At 44.6% G+C, this 25,249-nt stretch overlaps 1 protein-coding gene across 4 annotated transcripts in view; it reads left to right on the top strand.

Annotated features, from left to right (window-relative positions):
* Positions 1–340: 340 nt before the first annotated feature.
* The window catches only part of DGKD (diacylglycerol kinase delta), a gene marked incomplete at its 5' end in the record, with an annotated part of 65,884 nt that continues 40,975 nt past the window's right edge, over positions 341–25,249 (top strand). Inside the window, 3 exons of one of the 4 annotated variants that reach the window (XM_082320358.1) lie at positions 341–496; positions 16,293–16,403; positions 17,057–17,137. In XM_082320358.1, the coding sequence (XP_082176484.1) occupies positions 341–496; positions 16,293–16,403; positions 17,057–17,137 (348 nt within the window). Of the gene's footprint in view, positions 497–8,568; positions 8,705–13,101; positions 13,225–16,292; positions 16,404–17,056; positions 17,138–25,249 lie in introns of those variants that run through there. The other 3 variants (XM_082320360.1, XM_082320361.1, XM_082320359.1) reach the window with 3 other exon arrangements.

The following is a 25,249-nucleotide window of genomic DNA, read 5'->3' as shown; positions in this document are numbered from 1 at the left end:
TTGGGCTCACCTCACCAGAGAGGGCTGAGCTGAACACCTTTTCTCTGGCCCCAAACAGCCGTGGGGGCGCTTGGACCGAGCAGGGGCCAGTGTGAACGATGCTCGGGCGGGAGGGCTCGTGTCGGTTCGCAGCGGGTGGCCAGGGGGGCCGTGGCCCGGGCCGGCCCGGGGAAGGCGCCCCGCCCCGCCCCGCCCCGCCCCAGCGGGTCCCCTCCGGCCTGCGCCATCGGGCGCGGGGCGAGGCCGCCGCCAGGGGGCGCCGCAGTAGCGGGGCGGGCGGCTGCAGAGCGCGGCGCGCGGCGGGAGGGGGCGCCGGCCGCGCCGCCCCGCACCGTGCAGCATGGCGGCGGCGGGCGCCGTGCAGCCCCAGGCCGGGGCGGTCGCCGCCGCCAGCGCCGCGGCGGAGGAATCGTCGGACAGCGAGCCGGAGCAGGAGCCAGGCTCCCCGCAGAAACTCATCCGCAAAGTCTCTACGTCCGGGCAAATCCGCCAGAAGGTGCGTGCGGCGGGCCGGGGCCGTGGGCAGGGCCTCGGGCTCCGGCAGCGCTGCGGCCGGCTCTGCCTCCGCGTCTCCCTCAGCGCCGCCGCCGCCTCCCCCTCCCGCCCGGCACGGCCTGCACCGCCGCCGCGGGGAGCGCCCGCCGGCTACCCCAGCCCGCCCCTCTGAGAGTTGCCAGAGACCCCCCCCCAAACCTCCCTCGGGGGCCTGCCAGGGACCGCCTGAAGCCCACCCCTTAGGGAGCTGCCGGCGAGTCCCCCCCCACACCCCCTGCTCCTCAGGGACCTGCCGGCGACGCCCCCCGCTCCCCCCGCCGGCGACCACCTCACACACACCCCGCTCCGCAGGGACTTGCCGGCGATCCCACAAGCCGCGCCCCAGGGACTTGCCGGCGGTCCCCCCCGTCCCAAACCGCCCCCCGGGGACTTGCCGGCGACCCCCCCAAAACGCCTCTCAGGCACTCGGCGGTTTCCGCGCCCCCCGTCCCCGGCCGCCCCTGAGGGACTTGCCGGAGATCCCCCCCCAACCCGCCCCTCAGGGACGTGCCGGCGACCCCCAAACCGCCCCTCGGAGACCTGCTAACAACACGCCCCCAGCAGCTTTTCGTGGACTTGCAAACCCCTAAATGCTCTTCGGGGATCCCCATAGCAAACGGTTTCCCAGGTGCCTGTCAACAGCTGCCCCCTAAATGCCCTTCAGGGTCTGCCAGCGACCCCCTAATTGCCCCCAACCACCCAGCAGGTACCATCCCCAAGCTGCCTCTCTGAAGCCATGTAGGAACCTCCCCATTTCACCCTCCCCAGTAGCCCAGCTTAGACCACCTTCTTCCCAGTGCCCAGGTTCAGACCTGCCAGGGAGCTTCTCTATCCTAGTGGTGATCAGCGTGCCTAGGCTCAGCAGGACCCTGTCTTACCTCTTCCATTCCTCACTCTCCCCCTGTAATATTTTCTTGGAGTCATGGAAGTCAGATTTGAGCTCCTGCCCCCTGTTATCTGCTATTTGAGCTCTAAGGGCATCCTGTCCCTCCCCACCCCCTGAAGCTGCATCTCCCCTTTTTTCCCCATATGAGAGTTGCCAGAGGCTGCCTCCTCACCTCCCTATGCCTTCCCTGAGGGCCACTGCACAGCCATATCTCCCGGTCATATTGTGCCATCCCCCATTATCACTTTCCTAAACCCCCTTCCTGTGGCCCTGTTGAACATGGCACAAGTCATTGTCTCATATTCAGAGCTCTGTGCTCTGAAAGGTGCAGCCCCCACTGTTACACCCTACAGTCAGTGTGTGCCTCCCTCAGCATCTTCCCATCCTTTTTATGGTTGCATCCCAGTTTTCCCCATTTGTACTGTGCTGTTTTTCCTTTCTGTAGCCATACAGTGATGTTTAGCCTCCTGTCTGGTCAAACAGTGATCTTATGGCTGGGTAGTCTTTGTTCCAGCTTTTTCTGCCCTGCTTCCCCTCCCTGATCAGCCCCAGTCAGATTTTACCCCTCTGTGACTCATTCTGGAATAATAATGCCATTATTAGGGGCAGTAACAGTATTCTGCAACGGCAACTACAACTGTAGTTCCTCTATATTGTTGCTGTAAGAGAAGATGTGAAGATTTCCTTCAGGCTTAGATCAGGAACCACCCATAGGGAGTTGCCCTCTTCTGTACTATTTTTACTATAGCTGCATGATTTTTCTTTGTAGCCATTAAAGTCCTGTATAACTCTTGGATTGTTGTGTGATATGTTTCTGCTTAGAAATATCAGGTTAGTTATTCTTCTGCCATCACCTTCCTGTTGCCTCTGAAGCATGGGCAAGCACAGTTGCTGCTGCGTGGATGCAGGAGGCTTGCTCAGTGCCGTTGCTGCTAGCTCAGTGTTGCTTATCTTGTATTCATAGCGAAGGAGAGTAAATGTCTCTGCATGATGCGGTGTCTGAAGCATTATCCATAGGGATCTTTTTTCTGCCGGCTAGTTTGCCCTGCTTTCAGACACATACGTATCATTATTCTGCTGCTCGTCATCATTTTGCTACATTGGTCCCAGTTCCAAAAACCCCCGTGACAAAGTACGCGAGGACCGTGTGCTCGCTTCATTACGCATGGCGGGGCTGTTTCCTCCGTCTGCTAAGTGCTGCTGACACTGTCACTCACTTCTTAAGACAGTAAGGGTCTGGGCTGTGTGAGTGAGATGGTTCTTTCGGCCACAACAGGAAACAGTGAAGCCCTCTAAATGTGTTGATGTTCAGTCTGTCAAGCATATCTCAGCCGTGCCATAGCACCAGTGACCTGATCTAGTCTGTTAATTTGCTATGAAAAAAATAAGCCTTTTGAGATCTTTTCCTGCACACAGGGTGTTGAATTTCAGAAATTTGTCTTGCTGGAGATTGGATGAACGTTGTGATTTCTTAATACCACTTGTGGCAGGGGACCCAAGTGATGAGGGAGGAAGGATGCCATAGTCAGACTTTAATCTACGTGGTGATGTTTGTGATACGAGCTAGGACATTGACTTTCTCAGTACTAGAGTGGGAACTCTTGCTTACAGCAGGGTGTTAGAGATGCTAAGGTAAAAGCTGCACTGGATTTTACTTTTGTTTGAATATAACAGAACACATCCCCATGTCCCTACTTAATCATTTGTCCTGTTTTACATCACTTCCTGCGTCAGCATGGCTGGAAAAAGCCTAAACCAGCAACTTGTACTACGCGAACATAAACATGTTAAGAAGGGGGATTATAAACAGATATTGTCTACAGCTATTAAGCCTCCTGTGTGTTAATCTGCAGAAGACCTTCAACCTAAACAGTGTCAGATTTTCCAAGTAAACCCAGGTATTACGATATCAAGGATTGATTTGTTCTGTTGCTTGTTGATGTCTTTGTTTCGCCATCTTTTCTGCATGCTGCTGCATGCGTACTTTTTCCTTGCCCTGAGGGCAAGGAGCAAAGACAACTTTGTGAGTAATCATAGTTCTGATGTGACTTTGAGTCCTCTGTAAAGGCAGACCTAATTTTGAATTTGTCTATTGAATGACAGAGAGCAGACTACTGTGAGCTGTAGAAGCTGTTGGACAGGCCCATCAGAGTGACAGTAAGAGATGCAGGCAGACTTTTACTGTGCCCTGAGGATATAAATCTCTTCTAACCACATCTTTTGCTGTAGTTAGCTCAAGACCATGCCTGTAAGTACAGTTAAATCACCATGGAAGCTTACTGTTATCACAGCTTGAGTGCAAAGTCTGTTGTAGCCATGGGGTTCCTCTGAATTTACTTGTTTGTCAGTCACAAACACTTTGAAGGTACGTTTTCCTTCCTCTGGTCCTGTCATCTGTTTTCCCAAGAAACGCTGTAAAATAAAGCTGCTTGCTTAGAAGACCATAAAACTTAAGTGAACTTTTTTCTGAGCGCACGGGTTGCCTAACTGCGTTCGACTGAAATACGTTGGTGTGGTAATACTATGGGGCAAACAGAATTGTTGGATGTATAGGTACTGTGACTTTGACATGCAGTGTCTGAAGGCAGATCATAGCTAACATCTGTTTAGCTGAAAAATCTGCCCCTTGTGAAGATACAGAGCAGGGGAAGGGGGAACGGAAAGCTAAGTGTTTGGAAAGTGAAGTACTATGTTTTGATGTACTTATTTGTTTTTAGCTAGAAAGAATTTTTGAGGAAGAGAAGAAGGTATAAGAGAAGTATGTTTAGCGGCCCTTAATGATTATTATTCTGGGGAAAGAAGAAAACCTCGTATGATCAGGTATAGCTGGTAGTGTAACTGCTGTTGTCTCAGCTGGCAAAGTAGTAGGGGCTGCATAGAGTGCTTGATCAGCCATTTTAAGACCTGTCAGACTTGTACCAGCATCAAGCTTCATAGTACACTGCTTTTAGCCCCTCTCCTGGTCTCAGGCTGGCATTGGTGCAGCTAGAGAAACTGTTGGTCAACTAAGATAAAGTATTTTTGAACGGATGGGATTAGGAAAGAGATGAAATAAAATGAGAGAAGGATGATGTGTGTGAGGAGAGGCAACAGCAGCTGCCTCACTCCCACCTTCTGAGCAGTGTTGAGGACTCAGCTGGAATTAGCCGTAGTGGTAATATCATCTCAGTTGTCACCTGGCATGGATGAAGACACAGTAATATCAAAGGTGGTCCTGGGAGATGAGGGCGTGACATGGAGAAATGCCGCACCTTCTATGGGCTCTGACAGTAAAGCGCACTTCTTCCTTTGCACTTCACCTTTCATTGCAAGCGTTGCATGACAAACCTCAGAAAGCAGCAGAGTGGATGAATAGGCCATCTTCTCATTTCATTCATCAGTTAGGTGTGATTTCCAGCATGCCAGCTTTGGTATGTTGAGATTTCAGTTTGTTTACCAGACAGGATTTCAGCAACGTCCTTGGGTGGCATCAGGAGGACTTCTTGTTTAGACTAATTCAGTCTAACTTCTGTTTACTTTTATGAGCAATTTCTCTGTAATATTTTAGTTTTTATAACCATTTATCATTGCCTTGAACTTTTTAAGACAAGTGTGCAGTATATATTTCAACAGAGTTGCAAGCAGAGCGAGCAGCTCTCCAAACTTTCTGGGACATTGGAAGCTGTCTAGCTCAAGTAGCAGAGATACGTCAGGTTAATTTATACTATGAAAAGCAGGATAAATTAACTGATACCACGCTTTACGCTGCGGTGGACAGACTCTGTTCAGTATCTGAACTAGCAAGTTTCCGATTTCTGTGCTATGTAGCAGTCTGTGGTATAGATAAATTTCGCACTATGGGAGGTTGTGATTCTCTTTCTGATTAGTAGCTTTGAGGTCTGGGAGCCACCCTGAAGCGTACAGGCAAGAAAAAACAGGAGGAAGCGAAATGTTTCTCCTCGTTTTTGTGCGCGTTTCCAGAGCAGACTAAACTGAGTTCTCAAACATACGGTAGGCAGTGTGAGCAACTGAAGAAAGCTCATTTTGTTTCTTCTTGTATTGCCTAATAGATAAAATACCCGTTTTGTAGGTAAAGAAGTGTTATTTTTATTTCTGGAGGGCAAATGTTTTAAGGCTTGATGAGATGAGATTAGAGTGAGGAAATGGAGAAGTTTATTAGTTTGATACAAGTATTGAAAGAAATATTGTGATAAGAAGCAATGCATTTCAGTAAAGAGATAATGTAAAAGAAATATGAAACAAATGAGGAGGGAATTTTCAAGAATTTATGGCTTAATTCACATTCTGTCTGTGGCATCTTCCACTAAAACATACTAAAATGTCTGTCTGGTTTTGCTATGCTGCCTTCTAACAGGGTGTCTAAAAGAGGACATTTTAGGAGCTTCACATGTCACAAATTGTAGTGGCTCATGCTTTAGTCCAGGTAGAAACTGGGAACTCTTCACTTAAAAAGCAAGATAATTGTTGCAAAAGAGAAGTTCTTGTGATTGAATTGAAACTGAACATCTTGAACACAGGTTTTAAGGACATGAATTTTCTTGGATTAACACCACGAACAGACTAGTTCCTTCTCTGAGCACTAAGGGAAAAGGTAGGATTTTAGGCCACGATACATGGCTGTAAGAATGTTTCTGTCCCTTAACTCAATCTATGTTATGTTTTGCGTGCTCTTCAGACTCTTCTGTTCTGACAAAATTTGGGAAGCCTCCCAGCGCTGTGTTACCACTGGTGTACTGTAAGTTTGCCTCGCTGCTGGAGAGTTTTGGATGCTATGTGAAAGCAACAGCTGTTACTTCCTTTTTTAAAAAAAAAAAACAAAACAAAGCACAAAACCACACACACTTGCAGCTTTTCTCATTCCTTCTAACTATAGTTCAGGTTCCAGGAACTAAAGAGCTAACATTAAACTTCTGCATGTTTTGAGAACATGGATTTACTTAGACCACATTGCTAAAAAGTACATTGCTAGGCTAGTAATTGTTCTCTCAAGTAAAATTAGAGACAAAATAAAATAGGTATTAAAGGGTTTTTTTCTTTTTTAAAATTAAACTGAGTCAAATATTTAGAATATTTCCCCCTGCCCAAAACCTGTTGTTACAAAAAAATCATTGATATCTTACTTTGGAGGAGTACTGGATTATAGATTAAAACTATAAATGAAAACTCTAAAATGTCTATCTCCAGATTACGTGATTAGAAAATCCAGTATACCATGTAAGACACTGCATAACTTTACCTTCTTTAATTACAAATCCAATGTGATTCTCTCTAAAATAGCAGATATACCTGCATACTTAAGAGAAAGGTTTTTGTATTCCCTTTTTCCTTGAAATCTTAAGGTTTACACTAGATAGTGTTACAGCAGCATTGGAAATTTCAGGGCAAAATACTGTCCAAGTGAAAAGCACCTTCTTCTTGGAATATGTTTTTTCGGGTTTCAAATGCACAAACCATTATGTAAAGGAATTTTTAACTCTCCACTTAAACCATTTGTTCCCTGCTTTTTCCCCAGTAAGTGGTTATTGCTTCTTGTTTCACTAAGAATTTATGTGTCTCTTAAAGAAAGAAGATGCTTCTGTTTGGTTCTGCAGCCCTGCGGGACAATTATCCAGGGACAGTTCAGCTTCAGGCAGACAAATAGCTGAGGCAGCAGTGATCCACATCAGCTGCCATCTTTCGTGGGGTCTTCTCGCACACTTTATATAAAGCACTCTGGAAAGCAATGAGCTTATTGTGTATGCCTGGTTCAGTAGTGCTGCACCTCCGCAGAAGCAGTCCAGTGCTTCCGCAAGGTATGGCGCTTACCGTCTGCAGTCCCTGGGCTACACGTGGACAGTAAAGCAGTTAGAGGAGGAGGTCCAAAGCCTGCTGCCCTCCTTTCATCCAGAGAGGAAAAAGGTGGCTTGCCTGGCTAAAAGATTACCACTGCTGAGTTAGGTAATTGATTAATATGAGATTACTCCATTTCGGTTTAAAGGAAATCTTTTTATTTCCTCACAGTCTCATTGCTAAGTTGGAAAGTTTTATATCTGATACCTATTCTGATGTTGTGGTTTGCTTTTTTTGAAAAAGGAAATGCTGTCTTGATTACATAACGTTTGCATCAAGCACATTGTATTTGAGTCTTGCAAGTTTTAATAAATTTAGCCATGTAATATTCTAGTGGGGAAAGGTGATACCACCTCAACTTCCCATGCGGGGAACTGAGATGCATGCTTCTTGTATCAAATGCACGAAATCACACAGGGCGTCCCCAGGGGGGCTGGGAACTGAGGCAGGTGTTGCAAGCGCCAGGGTAATGTCTCGACCCGAGGCACAGCCGCCTTCGCTGGTTCTTGAACGACAGAAGTGCAGCTGATAAAATAGGGAGGGCGGGTTGCCTGCTTTTGAAACTGCTCTCTGCTGAGGCAGGTCAGAGCACTCTTTTAGAACGTGTAGATCTATTGCTATGATTTTATTAAAAATCAGTATTCTGGGAACTCATGCCAGCCCCTTCTGTTCTGTTTAGCTGAAAGTTAACAAAACGGTGTTCCCAGGGCTGTGCTAATCTTCCTTGTTGTTACTGGTGCTGATCAAGATGTCTTGGCATGGTTAAAGGTATTTGCAGGACATTAAAACAGGGAAAATGGAAAAACAAATTAAAAACTTTGGAGTACCCTTTAAAAACTATGTTAAATGGATGAGGAAAAAAAAACTTAAAAGCATAGGTTGTTTAATACATAAATATGGAAAATCTGATAATGACAATTGTTACAGATGAGATAAAAATAAATTCTAAGATACCTTAAGTATTAATTAAATGGCCGAAGGCCAAAAGCTGCTTTCTGCTCTCAGCAGTGTAATCCCATCGGATTACTCCCCAGTTGGAGTAAAAGGATCAGGATTTGGCCCTACATCTACCAGCCACTACCAAATAAGGCTCCTTGCAGAATTCAGTAGCAGAGTTGATGGGAATCCAGGCACAGTGGGAGGAAGCTGTCGTTCTCTCAGCCTCCTCGACACAAGGGCACAGGATTCAATTTTCCTCCGCAAGGTATAACTTTCACTTTCCCATGTCCTAAAGTTCTCGTACCAGTACTTTCTGCTGGCTTTTCCTTCCTACTTGGCCAAGTCTCCATGACATTTAGCAGTATGGGAAGGATGGGGTGGTTATGATTGCGAGGATGAGATCCGCAGCTGTATTCTGGATGTGCTTTCCCTTACGTTCGCTATTCTTGTAATACCACCGATTGCACCTTCCCAGCCTGATACTCTTGTATCAAATGGCCCTGACATGCCGCTATGGTAAGTGCGTGGCTCATTCTGCCTGCTGGTGAAGTGGGCGGGTGGGCTTAGATGGGCAACAGCACTTTTTGGTAATAACTTGTCTCTCTCTGAGTGAATAACAGTGTTATTTAAGCTCTAGTGATACAGGCTGTAGCATTAGAAGGTTCCACGTTCAACACTGTGATTCGCAATAAGGTTATATTGCTGTGTTTCAGTAGCAGAGCATTGTGCTTCTGAGTTAATACAGGGGATTCTGTGGTGCTGGTGCATAGCTGTGTGACAGGCATATCTTGGAGCTGAAGGTTTCACAGCAGGTAGTGTGTTTTGACGTTTTTTGTGTATGGGGAAAATGCCCTAAGGAAGGGATGTAGTTGTGTGTGTGTAATTTAAGATAAAAGAAAAAAATAACAGCATATTTTTCATGTTTGTCTTTAAATGTATAAAGTTCATGTTTAATTAGTGCCCTTTAAAATTTTATTCCCTTCCAGAGTTTTCAGGTAGCTTTTAAACTGTTGCTTTTTTGGCTTTGGTTATCTCTGTGGATGGATCTGAGCCCTTATCTTCCAGCTTTGTTGTAGTTTGCTGGGATGACTTGAGCTTCATGCTCAATTCCCCTCTTTTGATAAATGTGTTTGGGAAAGCTGCCTGGAGCTTATGGAAAGCATACTGAGGGCTTAAGCAGTTAGCGTGCCAGGAGTTGTCCAGCTACTAACTCATCCTGAATCGGAGTGTACTGGTGTGTTTTTCATTCTCTCTTCTAAGTAGCTGACCAGAGTATTCATCTATTTTAAGTACTTTGCTTGGAGCTCTCTAACTGAGCTCATTTTACCAGGGAGCTGCGTGATGATATGCTGGTATGTTGTATTTCCTTTCCCATATACATGCAACCCTTCTGTGTGTGTGTGTGTGTGTGTGTGTGTGTTCAAATTTGGTTTTCATTGTTAATTTGTTCACTTCAGGTCTATGAGTGCTCTTCCCTTTTAGAAGGGAATCATTCACAATAGTAGCAACTGAACATGATATTGAAAAGAAGCTGGTTAGACTTATTCTTTGTTTACTGACTGCAACATTAACTGATTAAGAATGAGGTGTTTGAACATTTGTTTATCTGTGCCAAGGCAGATTCTAACTCAAGCCTGGTGTCAGTATGTTATTTGATACAAACTCCTGTTTTTCAGTGCTGATCCGGAGAATAAGCTTGCATTTCCTGTTGCAGTGACACCTCAGCTACGCTATTGACGGATCACTGCACGCTGCTCTGAATTCTGCTTATCTTAGTAGTTGCAGAGAGGCTGTACCGAGAGCTGTCGGCCAAGCTCGCCCCTAGTCTCTTACTGGGTACGCGGAGTTCAACTAGCACAGCAGAGCTGGAGGTTAGAAAAGAGGGAGTTTTGGGAGGGTGGTTGTTAGGGGAGATTTTGCAGGCTCTCCCATGTGGTTATATAGACGTCTGTGCTGTAAGCTGACATCGGTGCTTCCCAGTTTATAAAGCATAGGTTATTAAAACAAAATGGTATTAAAATGGTACACTAAAAGCCTAGACAGTACCCCCTTCATCAGTGGAGAGCTTGGCTTCTGTTACTGGATCAGTGACTCACAGCCCTAGCTTCTATTTTGACATTTGATTCCTGTGGCTGACCTCTGATTTTTCTTTTCTTTTTTCCCTCTTCTGGAGTCCTTTTGTTGCAGTGAGTTCAGATAATGCCTTGTCCTTTTCATACCAGTGGAAGAAATCTTAATGCATTTTTCAATTTTGTAAGAGCCAAGTGCATTTAATGTAGAATTCCCAAACAGGACTATGCAACCTGCAAATTCCTTGTGCTCCCCTATAGATCTGTATAGCTCTCTGTGTGTCCCATACTTAGAATTGCTTTGCTGATCCAGATTTCTCCCCTCCAAGCTTCCTGGAGTTAATTTGCAGGGTGTGACCACTGTCTGGTGGAAGGATGTTGCTCTCGGATTAGCTTGTTAACCCCTAGCCTTTTGACCTTTCATGTCTTATTCTACGGGGTTGGTTAGATTTATTCTAGTTTCTTTGTCAGATTTACTATATTTCATTTGATTTCTAAATAATTATTAGTTCCTTATTTATGACCACAAAAAGCTTTTATGGAACCAGCTACTAAAACTGTTATACCCACAACAAGGTACAGTACTCCAGATTTGTACTTGCCCTAGCATGGCAAGACTATCTTGCCATGTTCAAGTGACTGCAGATCTACGCCCATCTTTTTTGCCGCCGAAGTCAGTGACTAGATGAGGTTCCTTGGTCCCTGGGGATCAACTGCCGGTAAAATTCCTTAGTAAGCATATGTAAAGATAGCCTGTCAGTTCCACATACGCTTTTTCATTTTGTTTTCTCTTCCTCTGTGCATTTGGTGCTTTCTTTAGTCAGTTATTTGTTGTTTGGCCTCAGCACCCTGCTCAAAGTTTTATAGTACATACAAATAAAAGCAATCTGTGCCCTGAAGTTTTTACATTCTGAAGACACATGGAAAACAGAGAAATCCAGATGTTGAGGACTTTGGTATTTGGGATTCTTTAGCTGCTGTTGAGATAGCTTTGAACGATTTTGCTTTTACCTTGTATACAGTTCTTTTTCTTCATTGGAAATAAATATTAGTGGAGCAAAATTCTTGTTTCAGATATGCTGCACTGAATAACTGCCCCTAAGAATATGTCATGATCTCAGCTGTAAAATAGGTTGTATTGTTCTTCCTCTGTCTATATCGAACGCAGTTTGGAGCCTGCCTGTGCCAAAGGACACTTGCCAGCCTGACAGCTGGGTATGGTTGATAGTTGCCTTCAGTCTGGCTAATAGGATCTTGTTTTCCAGATTAGGAAATTAGTTGTATCAAGGGCCCTACTTCCAAATGGGGGAAGAGGCTTAAGCTTCAGGAAAGGATGGGCTACTCCTGTGTTTCATGTAGTGAGCGGGAGAAAAAGGGATGCACTCTGAAAGCAGCTGAAATCTGACGTGATTGTTCTCAACTTTTTACTAGAATCATTCACGTTATCAGTATAGAAAGCATTTCATCTGTGTAGGCTGGCTCTCTGATCTCCTGATGTGGGTTACTAAATGCAGAGACACCTCAGAGAAGTAATGCTGCAAAACATACGGCCGTGTCTTGCTGGTTTTGTGAATGACTACTGTTAATCGTTTGGCTTCTTGTTCTTACGAGGTGGGGCTGCGTGAAGAGGAAGCACTGAAGCACGAGGCTCTCCCTGTCTTAAGTCCTTAATTTAAGTCCCCTGAGTTGTTTGAAACCATTCCCATTGAGGTCAGTGGCAAAACTTTTCTTTCGTCAGTTCAGGATTAGGCCTAAACCCTGCACCCGTTTTGACAGAAGAAATCTGAGAACATATTATTTCTCTTCCTAAATGTCAAGTTTTAAACGGGGATGAGTTGGGGGAAGGGTTGTGTATTGCTCGCCGTGAACTGAATTTTTTTCTGCAGGAAGTCGCTTTTCTTCAAGGCCAAAGATAAATAGTGAAATGCTAGAAATTTCCTAGGCCCTGCCTTTCAGCTGTCTAATCGTGTTCTTTGCAGAGACGTTTAAGACTCTCTGCTATGTGCAGTGTTGCTTTAAGTTGTCAGTTTGTTCAGTAACCTTTTTTACACTGTCTTGTAGTATGATAAAAGGGGGTCACTCTTGAAACTAGTAGCACATCATTTTAGGCTTGATCCAAGAAGATACGTCATTTTTTCACAGTGTTGTCTGCCCATGGAGTGCCATGCCACAGGACACCATGCTGGAGTGAAGCTCAGCTGGATAGAAAGCAGTCTGGATAGGTCCATCACAAACAGTTTTTATATTTATCCTCGATAGGATGCATGTAATCAAACCTCCGGATGTTTCAGCTTTTCCCATAGGATCCCACATATGACACTAAAAGTAGATTGAACTCTCTTTTTTTGTTACGGGAGAAGTAATTTTACTTTTTTCTTGATGAATTATATGGCTGGTAATCTGATCAGAGTAGATCTTCAATTAAAAAAGCTACAGAGAAGCTGGTAAGCAGAAATAACTGTTCAGCTCCCCCCTTTTATTTCATTTGATGTCACTTTGCTGTCAGGTCCTTTCCCCAGTTAATTTTGTTCAGCTGCATTCCTCTGCAAGTAGCAAGTCCTTTGGCTGTAAAATTAAAATAGAGGAGGAGAAAGGCAGCAATGTCTGAATCATTTTATAAAGTCATCTTGATCTTATCTCCAGCCCTTTCCGCCCAAACCCACCAAACTCTTTACTGAGCTGTGTGCCTATAAATAGAACAGCCGCTCTCGTGCAGAGATGGGCAGCTCTGAACCAGAGGCTTGTTTTCTCTGAGCAGTGCGTGCATGTGAGAGCTCGCTTCTCACTGGCCTTTCATGTCTGAGTTATGTAGCTGTGAGGTTTTCTATAGATAGAGGCTGGCAAATGACATAAACTGCTACTTAGGGAGGGGCAAGGTGACCTCTGAGATTGTTGCCTTTTAGTTAAAAAAAAAAAAGGAGGGTTCTGTTTAAAAGAGAAATGGAGGAATGCACGACTTGTGCAGAGGTGAGTGAGCCCTGCTGAGGTGAGGGGAGCCGCCTAATGTGTGGCACTCGGGAGCCGAGCATGGCAGGCGGGAGCTGTGGGAGCCGAGGGAAAGCAGAGGCGTTGTTTTGCTGTGAGTTACTGCTCTGGTGGGCTGGGCAAGAGTTTGAGTGGCCAGAGTGCCGCTGACTGAGCTTGGGGAGTGAGGGGCTCTGGCTGACCCCAGTTTAAGCATATTTGTGAATAAGTGGAGCAACAGAGCAACAGAGCTCTGAAATCTCTTCCTGCAAGTTGCTGTTTTTTGGTCAGACTCCTGGCTGACTTGGTATCTTTGGGCTTTGCATCCTGGGAGTCTTCCCCAGGATTTTTAATTCCTCTCTGACTTTGGTTCAGGGCTTTGCAGAGTTCAATAGCTACTTTCTCTGTCTCATTTTTTAATTATATGTGGTTTTGTCCAAGGCATGCAAAAGATCACTCCATGTTTCTGTCTTAATCTGGAAGATCTCTTGCCGCTTTCCTATTTTCTTCCCTGTAGAAAGTGAACTGCAGAAATGTGTGATTTCTTCAGCATGGTAATGTAGATGCTGTTGCTTTACATTTCTCTTTGGTACTCAGGTGCTAGAGGTTAAAGTAACTCATCAGATAGACACACATATATATTCTAGTAGCACTCTGCAGAGTTAGGCAGTGCTGTTTGTTCCACTTGACGGATGGGAGGTGGAGCTACGCAGAGTGAAAATTGCTTTATTGGGATCTTGTAAAAAGCCCGTGGCAGAGTAGGAGCCTGAGTGCACCTTTCCCGGTTCCAGATGAGTGCCTTCAGCTCTGGCCTCGCCTTCAGGGTTGTTTCAGCAAGGGATGCTGTTGGGTCAGTCTTTGAACTCTGTTTTCTGTTGCACTGAAGCTTCAGATTAAGATCATGGCTGAGTTTCGGATTCTTTGCGTAGCACCAGCTCTAAGTCAGTTTAACATCTTGCTTCTGGGTATCGCTATAGTGCGTTTAACTTCCGGACCCTAAAGCCGCTCCCAGATGCCTTATGGCTTCTTAGAGTGTATTCCTACTGCTGTGTCCCTGCTGTGACTTGTGGAAAATGGGTGCCAAGATGTCTTTCAGTGACCACTTCAGAGTTGTGGGGAGCTGATGTGGGAGACGGCCATTTTTTGATATAAGCTTAGTCTTCGGTCATGCATTTTCATTATCTCTTTTCATTCTGCTGGAAATGCCATGGAGTTTGGCAATTCCTGGTTGAACCAGACACACGAAGCTGGTGTTTGCCTAAGCACTGACAGGTATTTCTGCCAGTGTGCGGGTGGCTTTGTGAAACAGAACACTGGGAAATGGTGAGGTTTGGGGTTCACTAGCCTTGGAGTTGGCCAGGTCCCAGGGTCCAAGGTAGATGATGTTTCTTTTGGAGGAGATAGGGGAGCTCTCACCCTTTTCTCTTTCCCAGTGCAGTGGGGGAAGGTATATAGTAGCTCCTGTGTCCGGCAGCTGACTTTCAGATCTGGGGGTATGTGGGAGCCCGCTCTTTCCCAGCTGATTTGTGAGTAGAGGCATCACCGTGGTGGTCCAGGCCCAATGATCTCTCAGGCCAGTTTGAGGATGGCTCAATCTAGCAAGAGAGAAGCATGTATTGTCAGACAGATGTTTCTTCTTATAGTCAGCATTTTTTTCCAAGTGCTTTTTGAGGAAACTTTGAGCTTGGCAAGGGCCAGTGTGTGTGGAAAGTATTAAAATCTGCAGCTGTTCCAAAAAGGAAAGACCCCCATTAGAAATATATATAGCATTTTAAAAGCAAGTTTAGTGCCCTGGAAAGGATTTCTAAAACGAACTAAACCCTGTGGATCAGTAAGAGTATTTATTTTGTGCTCTCTAGTAGCCTGACAGTGTACATTTAACACTGTGTGTGTGAATTAATTGATACTCATCAGTGACCTGACTCTGTTACAAACCTAAGTTACACTGAGACCTCTGGTATGTTAAAGATGTGTCATTTTCCTGGCATCAAGATAAAGAATAACCTGTCTTACAAGATTGTCGGACCATTTGTTTCCTATGTTTTAACTGTGTGTTTATCGCATTGGGCTCTCTCAGCAAGAAGTGGGTTCCTTGGGGGCTGTTTGGGGAGAGAAGTAGGTTTCTCGTGGTACTGAGGCACGACCTAGCACCATTTGCAGTTCCTAGGCAATACCTTCAATCAGTGATTTGGGGCTGAACCCTCAGCTCTGACTTTTCTGTCTTTTGTCTTGCTAAGCTGCAGTTTTTGAGATTATTTTCATGTAGCTGTTGGTATTCAAAATCTGTCCTCAGTGAAGGTATTTGACGAAGTAGAATGAAGTGCATGTGGATTAAATACATACCCCTATGTATGCATAGTATGTGAGTGAGCATATGGGACTGTGTATGCTGGTATGTCCATCTAGTTATAAAGCAGTTAAAGAAAAAAAAAAAAAAGGCAGTCTGCGTAGACAGTTTTGGCACTCCAGCCCTGGGAAATGGCAGCCAGCCAGAGAGTACTGAGGCAGGGCCAAGACTATCTGAAGAATACCAAATGCTGAAGTTGGATGTAGCTCCTTCTTCGCTCTAGTTTCACTCTTCACCTTGTGGGCCTGCAGCTTGCCAGCTCTGTGCCAGGTAGATGCTGATAATTTCACAAGGCAGAACTGGAGATAGGCACAGATACACTGTGATGCATATGTGCTTGTAATCAAATGCCAATTAAATGAAAGGCACAATTACCCACGACTGAAATCTGACCTCAGTGAGTTTAACTGTTACACTCCCCAAGTCATTGTTAAACTTCAAAATGCTCATTCAGTCATAATTTATTTATCTTTTTTGGTATCGTGATAGCACTGGAGACAAGGATAAAACCTCACCCCAGCGTGGGTTATGCATTGTGACAGTTTAATCTTGTTAAGTTTGCTCGCATGAGTTGAGTGAATTTGTTAAGCACTTCCAGCAGAGGGCACTAAGATTATTAGTCTCAAACTCCAGTCTTTTTTCGTGTGGGTATATAGTGGGAGAGCATAAAAGATGCCTGTAAGTAAAATGTATGCTTTACCCCTCTCCCTTCCTTGTTTTGTAGACTATCATAAAAGAGGGGATGCTGATGAAACAGACCAGCTCCTTCCAGCGCTGGAAGAGACGATATTTTAAGCTGCGAGGACGAACGCTCTACTATGCAAAAACTGCTAAGGTAAGGTCTTGACAATACATATCAGTCCAAGGGAAGAAAGTCAGTGGTTAAGCTTTTGGAGGCAGATGGGTGTCTGTGAGAAGGCAGCCCTCAGTAAAGAGCACATGCTCTGAAAGCACCTGTTTTCAGGTTTTGTAGCTATTAGAAGATCCCCGTGTTTTGCCTTACACTTGGAAATCCTTGTTTTTTAAGTAAAGCATCATGTGGACCTGTGATACCAATTTTTCCACATTGTTTCCCCTTTAGTGCATTTTAGTAGGGGATGGGCTCTGAATCAATGGAAGCTGAAAAAGAAGGAAGAAAATATGAATGAAAAGAGGAAATGGAGGAGACGAGTAAGGCTAGAATTTATCAAATCAGAGCTGCCATGCATCTTGTTTGGTACGTTGATAATCAACTAGATATAAATCTGTCTCCTTTCACAAGAACAAAGCCTACAGTTATTTTTTTTTTAAATAATCCCTTAGTAAAAATAAAGTCATTGCGTTCACCGACTGAAGACAAGCAAGTGCGAGCACCACTGTATGAAACTAGACTTCCAAGTCCTTCATGTTGTTGGTGCTGGGCCTTTCCTTACAGACATGTCCCTTTGGGTCTGCTGCTTATACATTGGATTCAATAATTCATTGGGGTTTTGAATTTTTTCTTTCCAGTCCATTATTTTTGATGAGGTGGATCTGACAGATGCCAGTGTGGCAGAATCCAGCACTAAGAATGTCAACAACAGCTTCACGGTAGGATTTTTTGCATTATTTTCTATTCTTTGGATCCTTCCCCCGCATCTTTTGCAGAGTTTAAAAACATCTGAACAATCTTCACAGCCTCTTTCACTAAAAAAAAAAAAAAAAAAAAAAATCATAAACTTATTTTTTCTTACAGCAATCATAACTCATCTCCATGCACATGGGAAATACCTTGGGTTACTATGTATAGTGCTAAAACTTTGCATTCAGGGATTTTCTTACCTATAAGCTAGGAGAGCTTGATAGAATCCATTTACACAGGGGGACAGAAAAATTTGTTCTGCTGAAGGAGTTAGGGGTGATGTTGATGTTTATGCTGGAGATCTTGCTAAAGGAATTTAGTTTTCCCTTCAGGCTTTAAAATATGTAAACTTCTTTCTCTGACTTTATTTGTGTGTAGCTGTATGTGCGTTTATATATGCACACTATATATAGTGACAAAGCAAAAGGAGGAACAAAAAAAAGTCACACAGAAGTAACTGTGGAATTGGTTTAGGATACTTGTTAGGTGTGGAATATGTGCTAAACATTTGCAGTCTGGAAACGTGGTGGTGTCACTGCTTCATTTTCTCCAGGCTTAATAACTGGGAGAAAAATTACTGTATTTCTGAGGTGCAGGTGTTCCCCAAGCTCCATTTTGGGGGAAACGCCTGGTGTGCAGACAAAAGCCATTAACAGCAGCCATGCATGGCAAGTGTCAAGCAGCAGGGTGAGCTTTGGAGTTGGCTAACAGCAGTAACCTCCATGCAGCCTCCAAAAGGCTCAAAAGGGAGGAGAGAGGAGGGTGTGGAGAAAGGAGGCAGTGTTGGTCTAAGGCAAGGTGAAAAGGGGAGCAATCCAAGTGGAGGGGGGAAGCTGATCCTGCAGGATGGTGACCTGCAGGTGGTGACCAAGACTGAGCAGTGTGCCTTGCTGTGCAGCAGTAATGACCTACTGCTTTCAACATCTGGCAAAGGATTTTTCTGTTATGTAGCTGTACCTTTTTGCTTTGCCTGAGCAAAGCAGCTATGGGATCCACCCTATGCCCAGATAAAACCCCAGCACTGTCTCAAAGTTTGAAAATACTTTCTGCATTGATAATTGGATGAGTAGGAGGTTCATCTGGGTCTGATAGTAAATATTGATGTCAGGCATCAGTGTGTGTGTATAGAGAGAAGGATTCTGCAATGATTTCAGAAGGGGATACGTTTTCAAGAATGTGAAGTTATTTACCTGTTAATAGAGCATTTTCTCTTGGGTCTTGCTTCACTTTTCCCATAGGTAAATAAAGACTGATTTTTCAGGTAAGCAAATTTTACTGTTTTGCTTATTATTATAGTTGGGAGAGATCTAATCTCCGTCAAAGACACTGGATGTTGGGACAAGAGGAAATAGTGTGTTTGCTCTCTCAGATTGCTCCATCTGAGACCAACAGTGAAGAGTTACTTCCACGACTGTGGTATCAGGCTCTGCCAGTCCCTGACTTCCCTACGGGCTATTAAGTATAGGATTACTTTGATGCTCAAGTAGCAGATATGGTTTGCACTGTCTCCAGCTGATCACTCTATCATGGGGCTCAGGTGAACTTCAGGAAAAGCATCTCTCCTCTTAATTTCTGGCTACTTTGTCTATCACAGCTTACAGAGGGGTTTGACTGTGGTTTACCATGAGCTATAAAAATACTTAGGAAATCAGAAGGTTGCCTAGTCTTGCTGCTGTTTGGTCTGCCACATCACTGCCGTCAGTGCTTTGGATTCCTTGCAGTCTTGCCATTTTCTCTTGGTTTTCTTTGAGAGCACTCTGTTTCTCCCCATATCTCCCCAGCTTGGTTCCTTTCTAAAATTGAGAGGGTTTTGATGCATTTTTTCCTGTTTCAAATCAGTGGGACTCACTATTGAGTTTTTATCCTAAACTGGAAACATCCCACATTTGGTGTTGTATAGCAGTGACAGTTATTCTGGAGTTTTAGATGTTCTGATTTTCTTTTTGTTTCTGTGTTTTCTTCAGTGGAGACTGGTAGTTTTGGATTTCTGAAAGCGTGGTTTCTTTCTGTGGAAACTCGTCCTCTGTCCAGGCATCCATACTGCTTAATGTATAGATTCTGTAGGTCAGGTTGGGTGAATGACACTCCTAAGGTACTAACAAAGAGATGGGAAACAAAAACACTAGATAAACCACTTAGAGGAGCGATGTGGATCCAAAGCAAAGAGGTAATAAGGGGTGACTATTCAGCGGAGAAACTGGCGAAAGGGCAGTGAGGAGTGTCGGGAGGCGGCACCACAAGAGTAGAAAACCAGAGCGTGGAGCCAACAAAGGTTATGTTGCATAAATAGAGGAATAAGGTTAAAAAATACAGCTGCCAGTAAACCTTTTACATAGGAAACAAGTCTGACAGCTAATTTTTTTGCTGTCAGCAGGCCGGAGAGAGAGAGAAGTGAGTATTAGGATGCAGACCTCTTCCTCTAAAAGAAGAATGTGTAATACGTGTTCCACTGCTGTTTACTTAGTTGATCTTATAAAGATTTCTTCAGTGAGTGTATCCTCTTTGCAGTGGGGACAATTTTCAGGACTGCTACCCAGAGTTAATGGATATGTGACTATAGAATGGGCTGGGAGCATGTGACTAGGGGCATCTTTGAGCTTAAGACGTTATGCCACTCCATCACCCGAGAGGCGTAAGGAAAAGCTTTATGTTTAGCTATTGTTCCTTTAAGTCAGGCAGTGTGGCCGCAGAGTTATTTAGCAGGAAGCCTCTGGGAACAAATCATATAGCAGCCCCACGCCAGGTCTCTCTTCTCTCAGGAAGACTGTAGTTGTAATATTTGCTGGTTCTGTCACATTTCTGCCATCTCTGTCCTTCTAAGTCATCTGTCTGCAAGGTACATTCTTTTGGGATGTCTGGGCTGTAAGTGACTCTTACGATGGTTCTTTCCATGTATGTTTACTGGTGGACTTGGCAATGCTAGGTTAACGGTTGGACTTGATGATCTTAAAGGTCTTTTGTAACCTAAACGATTCTATGATTCTATGAGCCCTTAGTACCTTTTATAGATCTCTCACCAGCAGATTTTCCTAGGGCTGCTGTCTTTCACAGGGCTTTAGAGAGGATCTGCTGTGCTGCAAACTCAATGATAACCATGTTGTCCTCATATTTCAGACCCATTTATTTCAAAGAGGGTGGTCAACTTTTAGCCTGGATTCTTGCCATCAGTGTGTGCCTACATTTGTACTGCTTATGAAATAGAGATCAGCAGCATTGGATGGGTGGGGCCAAGACCTGACCCTAACTTCTGAGCAGAGCTTTCCCAGCCATACCCTCAAAGCCTCTTGTGATTTCTAAAAAGCAGATGATTTGGGATCACACTGGGCGCATTGGGTCTTCCCAGTGAGACTTCAGCTGTTTCCATGAACGGTTTTTTCTTCGACAGCGCAAATTCGCAGTAACTTGATTGGTTGATGTGCCTGGCTAATGCATTAGCCTGCAGTTGCTTTAGGAGCATTAAAACAAAATGTGCTGTGAGGATGAGTTCCATACTTTGAACCTGGAATAGTTCTTTCTCTAGATCGTGCCAGGAAGCCTGAGTTTTGGAGATACTTCTCTCAAAATGAGTGCTTTACCTGTGTCATGGACCTGAACCACCCAGCATGCCCGTTCTCCCCTACGAAGCCCATAAGGTTGGGGGGGGCACCAGCCTCTCTATTGTCTGTTGCTCAGGCCGACACTTTGCCACCACAGCTATCCCTTCAAGAGTCTTTGAAAGGACATTGGGTCGTCTCCTTAGTCCCATTTTTGTAAATGTTTGTGTGGTGAATAAATTCTTACTCCTCAGGTTGGTATATTGGCTGAAGATCTGCTCTTTTCTGGAAGGTGCCAACTGAATTAAGCCTGCTGCCTTCAGTGCAATTGGCACAGCTGGTGGAGTGAGTCCTTATCAGTTCATTGACCCTTTCCTGCCTTGTGCAGGATTTGTATAAAGCTAAAGAGGAAAAAAAATCTAAAATATGTGTTCTTTAATACTAATAAAAAACACCTGTCATCAACAGGAGAGGGCCTAGGAAGGACATCAGATCTTTTTCAGGTATATATTTTCTATTTCAATATGATTCTCACATGGTGTTTCTGTAAATGTGTTCCAGTTATTGCTAGCAAGTGGTGGTGTGGACTTTAACCCTCACTCACATAATATGGATTACAACATTCCCTTCCCATCCCATCTTATTCATAGCTTTGAGATCTCATAGGAGAAAGCTCCTCTCTGTGGAGAGAAACGTGGGTAGTTTTTTCTTCTTTCTGATGCTTTAGTAGAAGTGAAGCTGGTTGAGCACGTTGTTGAGTGCCAGGAGCCATGCTGTTGAGCCCTCCTCCGTAATTAAAGACTCTTCACTGGAAGAGGTGGAGCTTGAACTCCTGAGCTCCTGTAAACCCTTTTCTGTTGGGAAGTACCTCTCAGCTCAGCCGCAGACAGGAAACAGCATATTATTACAGTCAGCGCCTGCCTCTCCACTTCACTGCCGTCAGAAGGAAACTTATGCCAGCTCCTCCTTAAGCAGACAGCTAATCAGCTTGTGGCAAGTGGAACATAGCTCAGAAAGACTGACCACAGAGGGGACTAATCCTATTAATCGCATGTCAAGCAGTCTGTGTAGGTTTTTTTCTCAGGGAGTAGGCTGCTCTGGACACTAGTTTAGAGGAAGATTGAACATGAAAGGTAAGAGCAGGAGTCTGAGTTTTCTGGACTGAGCAATGAGAAACATGGCACCTGTGCCAGCGCAGCAGATCATCAGGAGGTCAGGTTCTTTGGAATAAGTTTGCTACAAGCTCTTACTGTTCAGGTGTTCTCTCCTGTGTGGATTTATGTAGATAAGTTCTCCAGAATCGGGGTAAAGGGAAATGTGCTTGCGGTGCTGTTGGAAATGCTGCACCCGTCAGTTAAGAAATGCTGTTTATTAACTGATGATTCACCCTAACCGATATCACAGGAGAGAGGAAGTACTGAGATTAGAGTAATACCTCTCTTTCGGAGCACTTGTGTGACTGGAGGCAACAATGGTTGCGGTAGGTTGAGGAACAGGGAATTGCTGGTGCTCCTGAACGAGAGCGTGCTCTCCTCTCTGAGAAGCAGTATGGATGTCATTCTCCCGCCATACGGAAGCCTGAGGTGTGCTACAATTTTTGTTATTACAACCTTGTTGCTTAGTACTGACTTTAATCAGCAGCAAAGATGCCAGTTTCTGTCTTGTGAAGTTTTATGTGACTGACTGATCTCCTTCAGACTGTATGTTTTTGCTGTATTGTCCCAGGGCTTGTTGACGCTGTGGAGAAATAGCATGAATCTTCATTTTGGGGTAATTAACCTTTCCTAAAAACACAGGGCAAAGTGCTTCAACTTTAACAAAAGATAAAAATGCTGAGGGTGCTTCCTGATGGGGAGAGTATGTTGTTGATGTCTGCAAATTCATTTCACAATGAAGTGAAAGTGCCTTTGCCTTTTGTGTGATTTTGTGTCAAGTTGAATTATTTGTATTAGTGCTTTTAAGAGACAATATATCCTTTTTAGCAGAGAAGGCAGCGAAGTCTTCTCTGAAGAGTTTGGTTTTGAAAGAGTGAACAGAGCTGCTGAAGCTATGCGTCAGGCAGAAAGTCTGCTGCTCATGTCTAGTGCAGGAGCTGTGTGCCTGTAAGGCACTACTGAAACAAGGGGAACCCAGATCAGAGGTTACTTGTGCTGGTTTGAAATACAAGCTTCGAGAAAGAGCACGTGACTTATTTTATGAGGAGAAAGACTATAAGAACTTTTGTTACAAGCTGTTTGCAGAAAGTCAGACTTGGACTTCGAGCTTGGGCTGATAGGGATCAGGGAAAACTGCGTGGTTTGACATTTGCACAGATTCCCCAAACTGCCCCATGTGGCCTCAGCCCTTCGAAAAAGATGGGCTTGAACGTATGCAGCAGGGAGTCACTGGGCTTCCTAGCGAGGGAGGGGATCTTCCTCCCCTGCTTCCTCAGCACAGGGGTGAGGGACCCAGAGGGAAGACATCAGCTCTCAGAAGTGGGCAAAAAGACTTACTAATTGGGGGACATAGTTGCACAGGGGAGTCACCAAGTGTCCTCGTTCCTCACCTTGCTCCTTTGTACACAGTCATGGATTGCCTTGTTAAGGTTTGGAGAAGGGAAATATTAGAAAAGAGGGACTCGCGAAAGGGATGGTTCTTCCCTCCTCCTTTTTAAACTCTCTTCTCCAAATTGGACAAAACTAGAGAGCGCATTGGAAAGTCAGGCTTTGCTGGGGGTTGTTGTCTCTTCCACACCCATGTGTGTACACATTCAGGAATTGTACGCTCTCTGCTAGTGCTCTTACTCTGTTTATATTGGCAGCTGTCAGAATTTCCTTTATAAGCAAGTGAAAATAGGAGTAGAGCCATGAATTGCCATGTCCAGAATTGCTCTGCTGTTTTTCCCCCCTCCCTTCATTAAGTGCAGTTCGGTCCCCATTTCCTGTCAGAACCGCTGCAGTTTCAAAATACTTCGCTATTTTAGTAGTTTGTGATCCAGACTTCAGTGCAGTTTTTTCTGCTTGAGAAAAGGTCCTTTGGTAAACAGACCATTCTGAGTCACTGTTAGTCAGTAAAAATAGTCATTTAAAATCCTTTCATGTCAAGGATTTTTAGGACTCTTAATCCAGCCTCCTACAGGAGCTGGGCATTAGTCTGCTTGCACAAAAGAAGGAAAAATCTGGAGAAAAACCATCGAAGAGAGGATAAACATGGAAGGAGAGTTAGAGAGTCTGGAAGAAGTTGCTGTGGGTGGAGAGATCTGGCGATTGCTACTGTACGTTACAGAATAATCCCAAAATATGCTAGGAGTTTTTGAGAAAGATGAAGCTACTGTAAGAGAAAGAGGTCAGACTGAGCTTTATGTATGTTACTGTGAGACAGCATAGATAGAGAGCTGGAAAGCGAAGGTAACTGTTTGTGGAGAGCTTTTGTGTCCCCGGAGGGAAGTTCACTGCTTTGAAATTAGTGTCTGTTATTGCCCTTGTGCCTGAACACTAGGAGCTTTTGTTTGATAATCTCTTTGCTCTTTGTAACCTTCTGCTGTGTTGGTGTTTTATCTACCTTCCTGAGCAAGGCTGCAGATTCCAGTGTCTTCCTCCCCTTCCAGGTGAGGACACAAAAGCAGAACAACCTGTGGTAAACAGGGGGTCATTTGAGAACATGATGGGTTTAGTTTTACAATGGGAGCTGCTCTAGAAGAAAAAGACTTCTTTTTATGCACATCTTTACTCTGGTCATTTTGACAGGCAGGGAGAGGCTTGCTAATAATATTCTCAGAAATAAGGTCTTCCCAGTTGTGGTGCTTCTGATGATTTCACCATTGTGGTGCATGAAACAGGACTGGTCTTTGCCTGGTGACCCAGTGTGGAAAGCTACTGGGTTCATCAGGCTGTTGAAAACTATTCATTTCCTTTTGTGCTAGCTACCAGCCTCTTTTCAACACAGCTGAGGTTAGGGGGCTGTGAGGAGCTGTTACTACCAATAAGCTGTCAGTAACAGGTCATTTTCCTACCGTGGACAAGGACTTTAATTGCTCAATCCTGTGATTTATTAGCTGCTAGCCTTGATGTGTATGAGCCCACTGAGACAGCAGCTCTACCACTGGGGAGCATTGACCTGCCCCTCTGTTCTTCATGGTTTTGCTTCTGTTTGAGTGAGTAGGAATGTTTCTCTGAATTATCCTTTACCTTCCCAAATGTGCTGCTCTTTCTGAACAGTGTAGTTCTGTTTGGGAACTCTTTTTCTGGCAGGACTGCGTCCATTGGAGAAGAGATGAAGAAGGGATGCCTGTGTGCATCTGCTGCGTGAAGTGGAGGGTGGGCGGATAACGGAGCTGTGCTAAGATGCTCTGGCACTTGGCATGGCAGCCCTGTCGGTTCCCATTTGGTGCCGCTCCATCCATGTAGATCTCTAGTGATTAATATGCACGGATTACCAGGATTGTCTGCATTTCATACCTGCTAACAGTGGCAAAGACCTTCTTGCACATTCTAGGTTTTGACAGCTATTAAGTGGTTGCAGAAGTCCTAAAATCTCTCCTTGTCTGTGCTCCTCTTACCAGTTGCCAAG

The sequence above is a fragment of the Platalea leucorodia genome, assembly GCF_965183815.1.
Source record: "Platalea leucorodia genome assembly, chromosome: 8".
In the NCBI taxonomy this organism is placed as follows: domain Eukaryota; kingdom Metazoa; phylum Chordata; class Aves; order Pelecaniformes; family Threskiornithidae; genus Platalea; species Platalea leucorodia.
The sequence above is the reverse complement of the archived record's forward strand: the minus strand, read 5'-3'. Positions and strand labels throughout refer to the sequence as shown.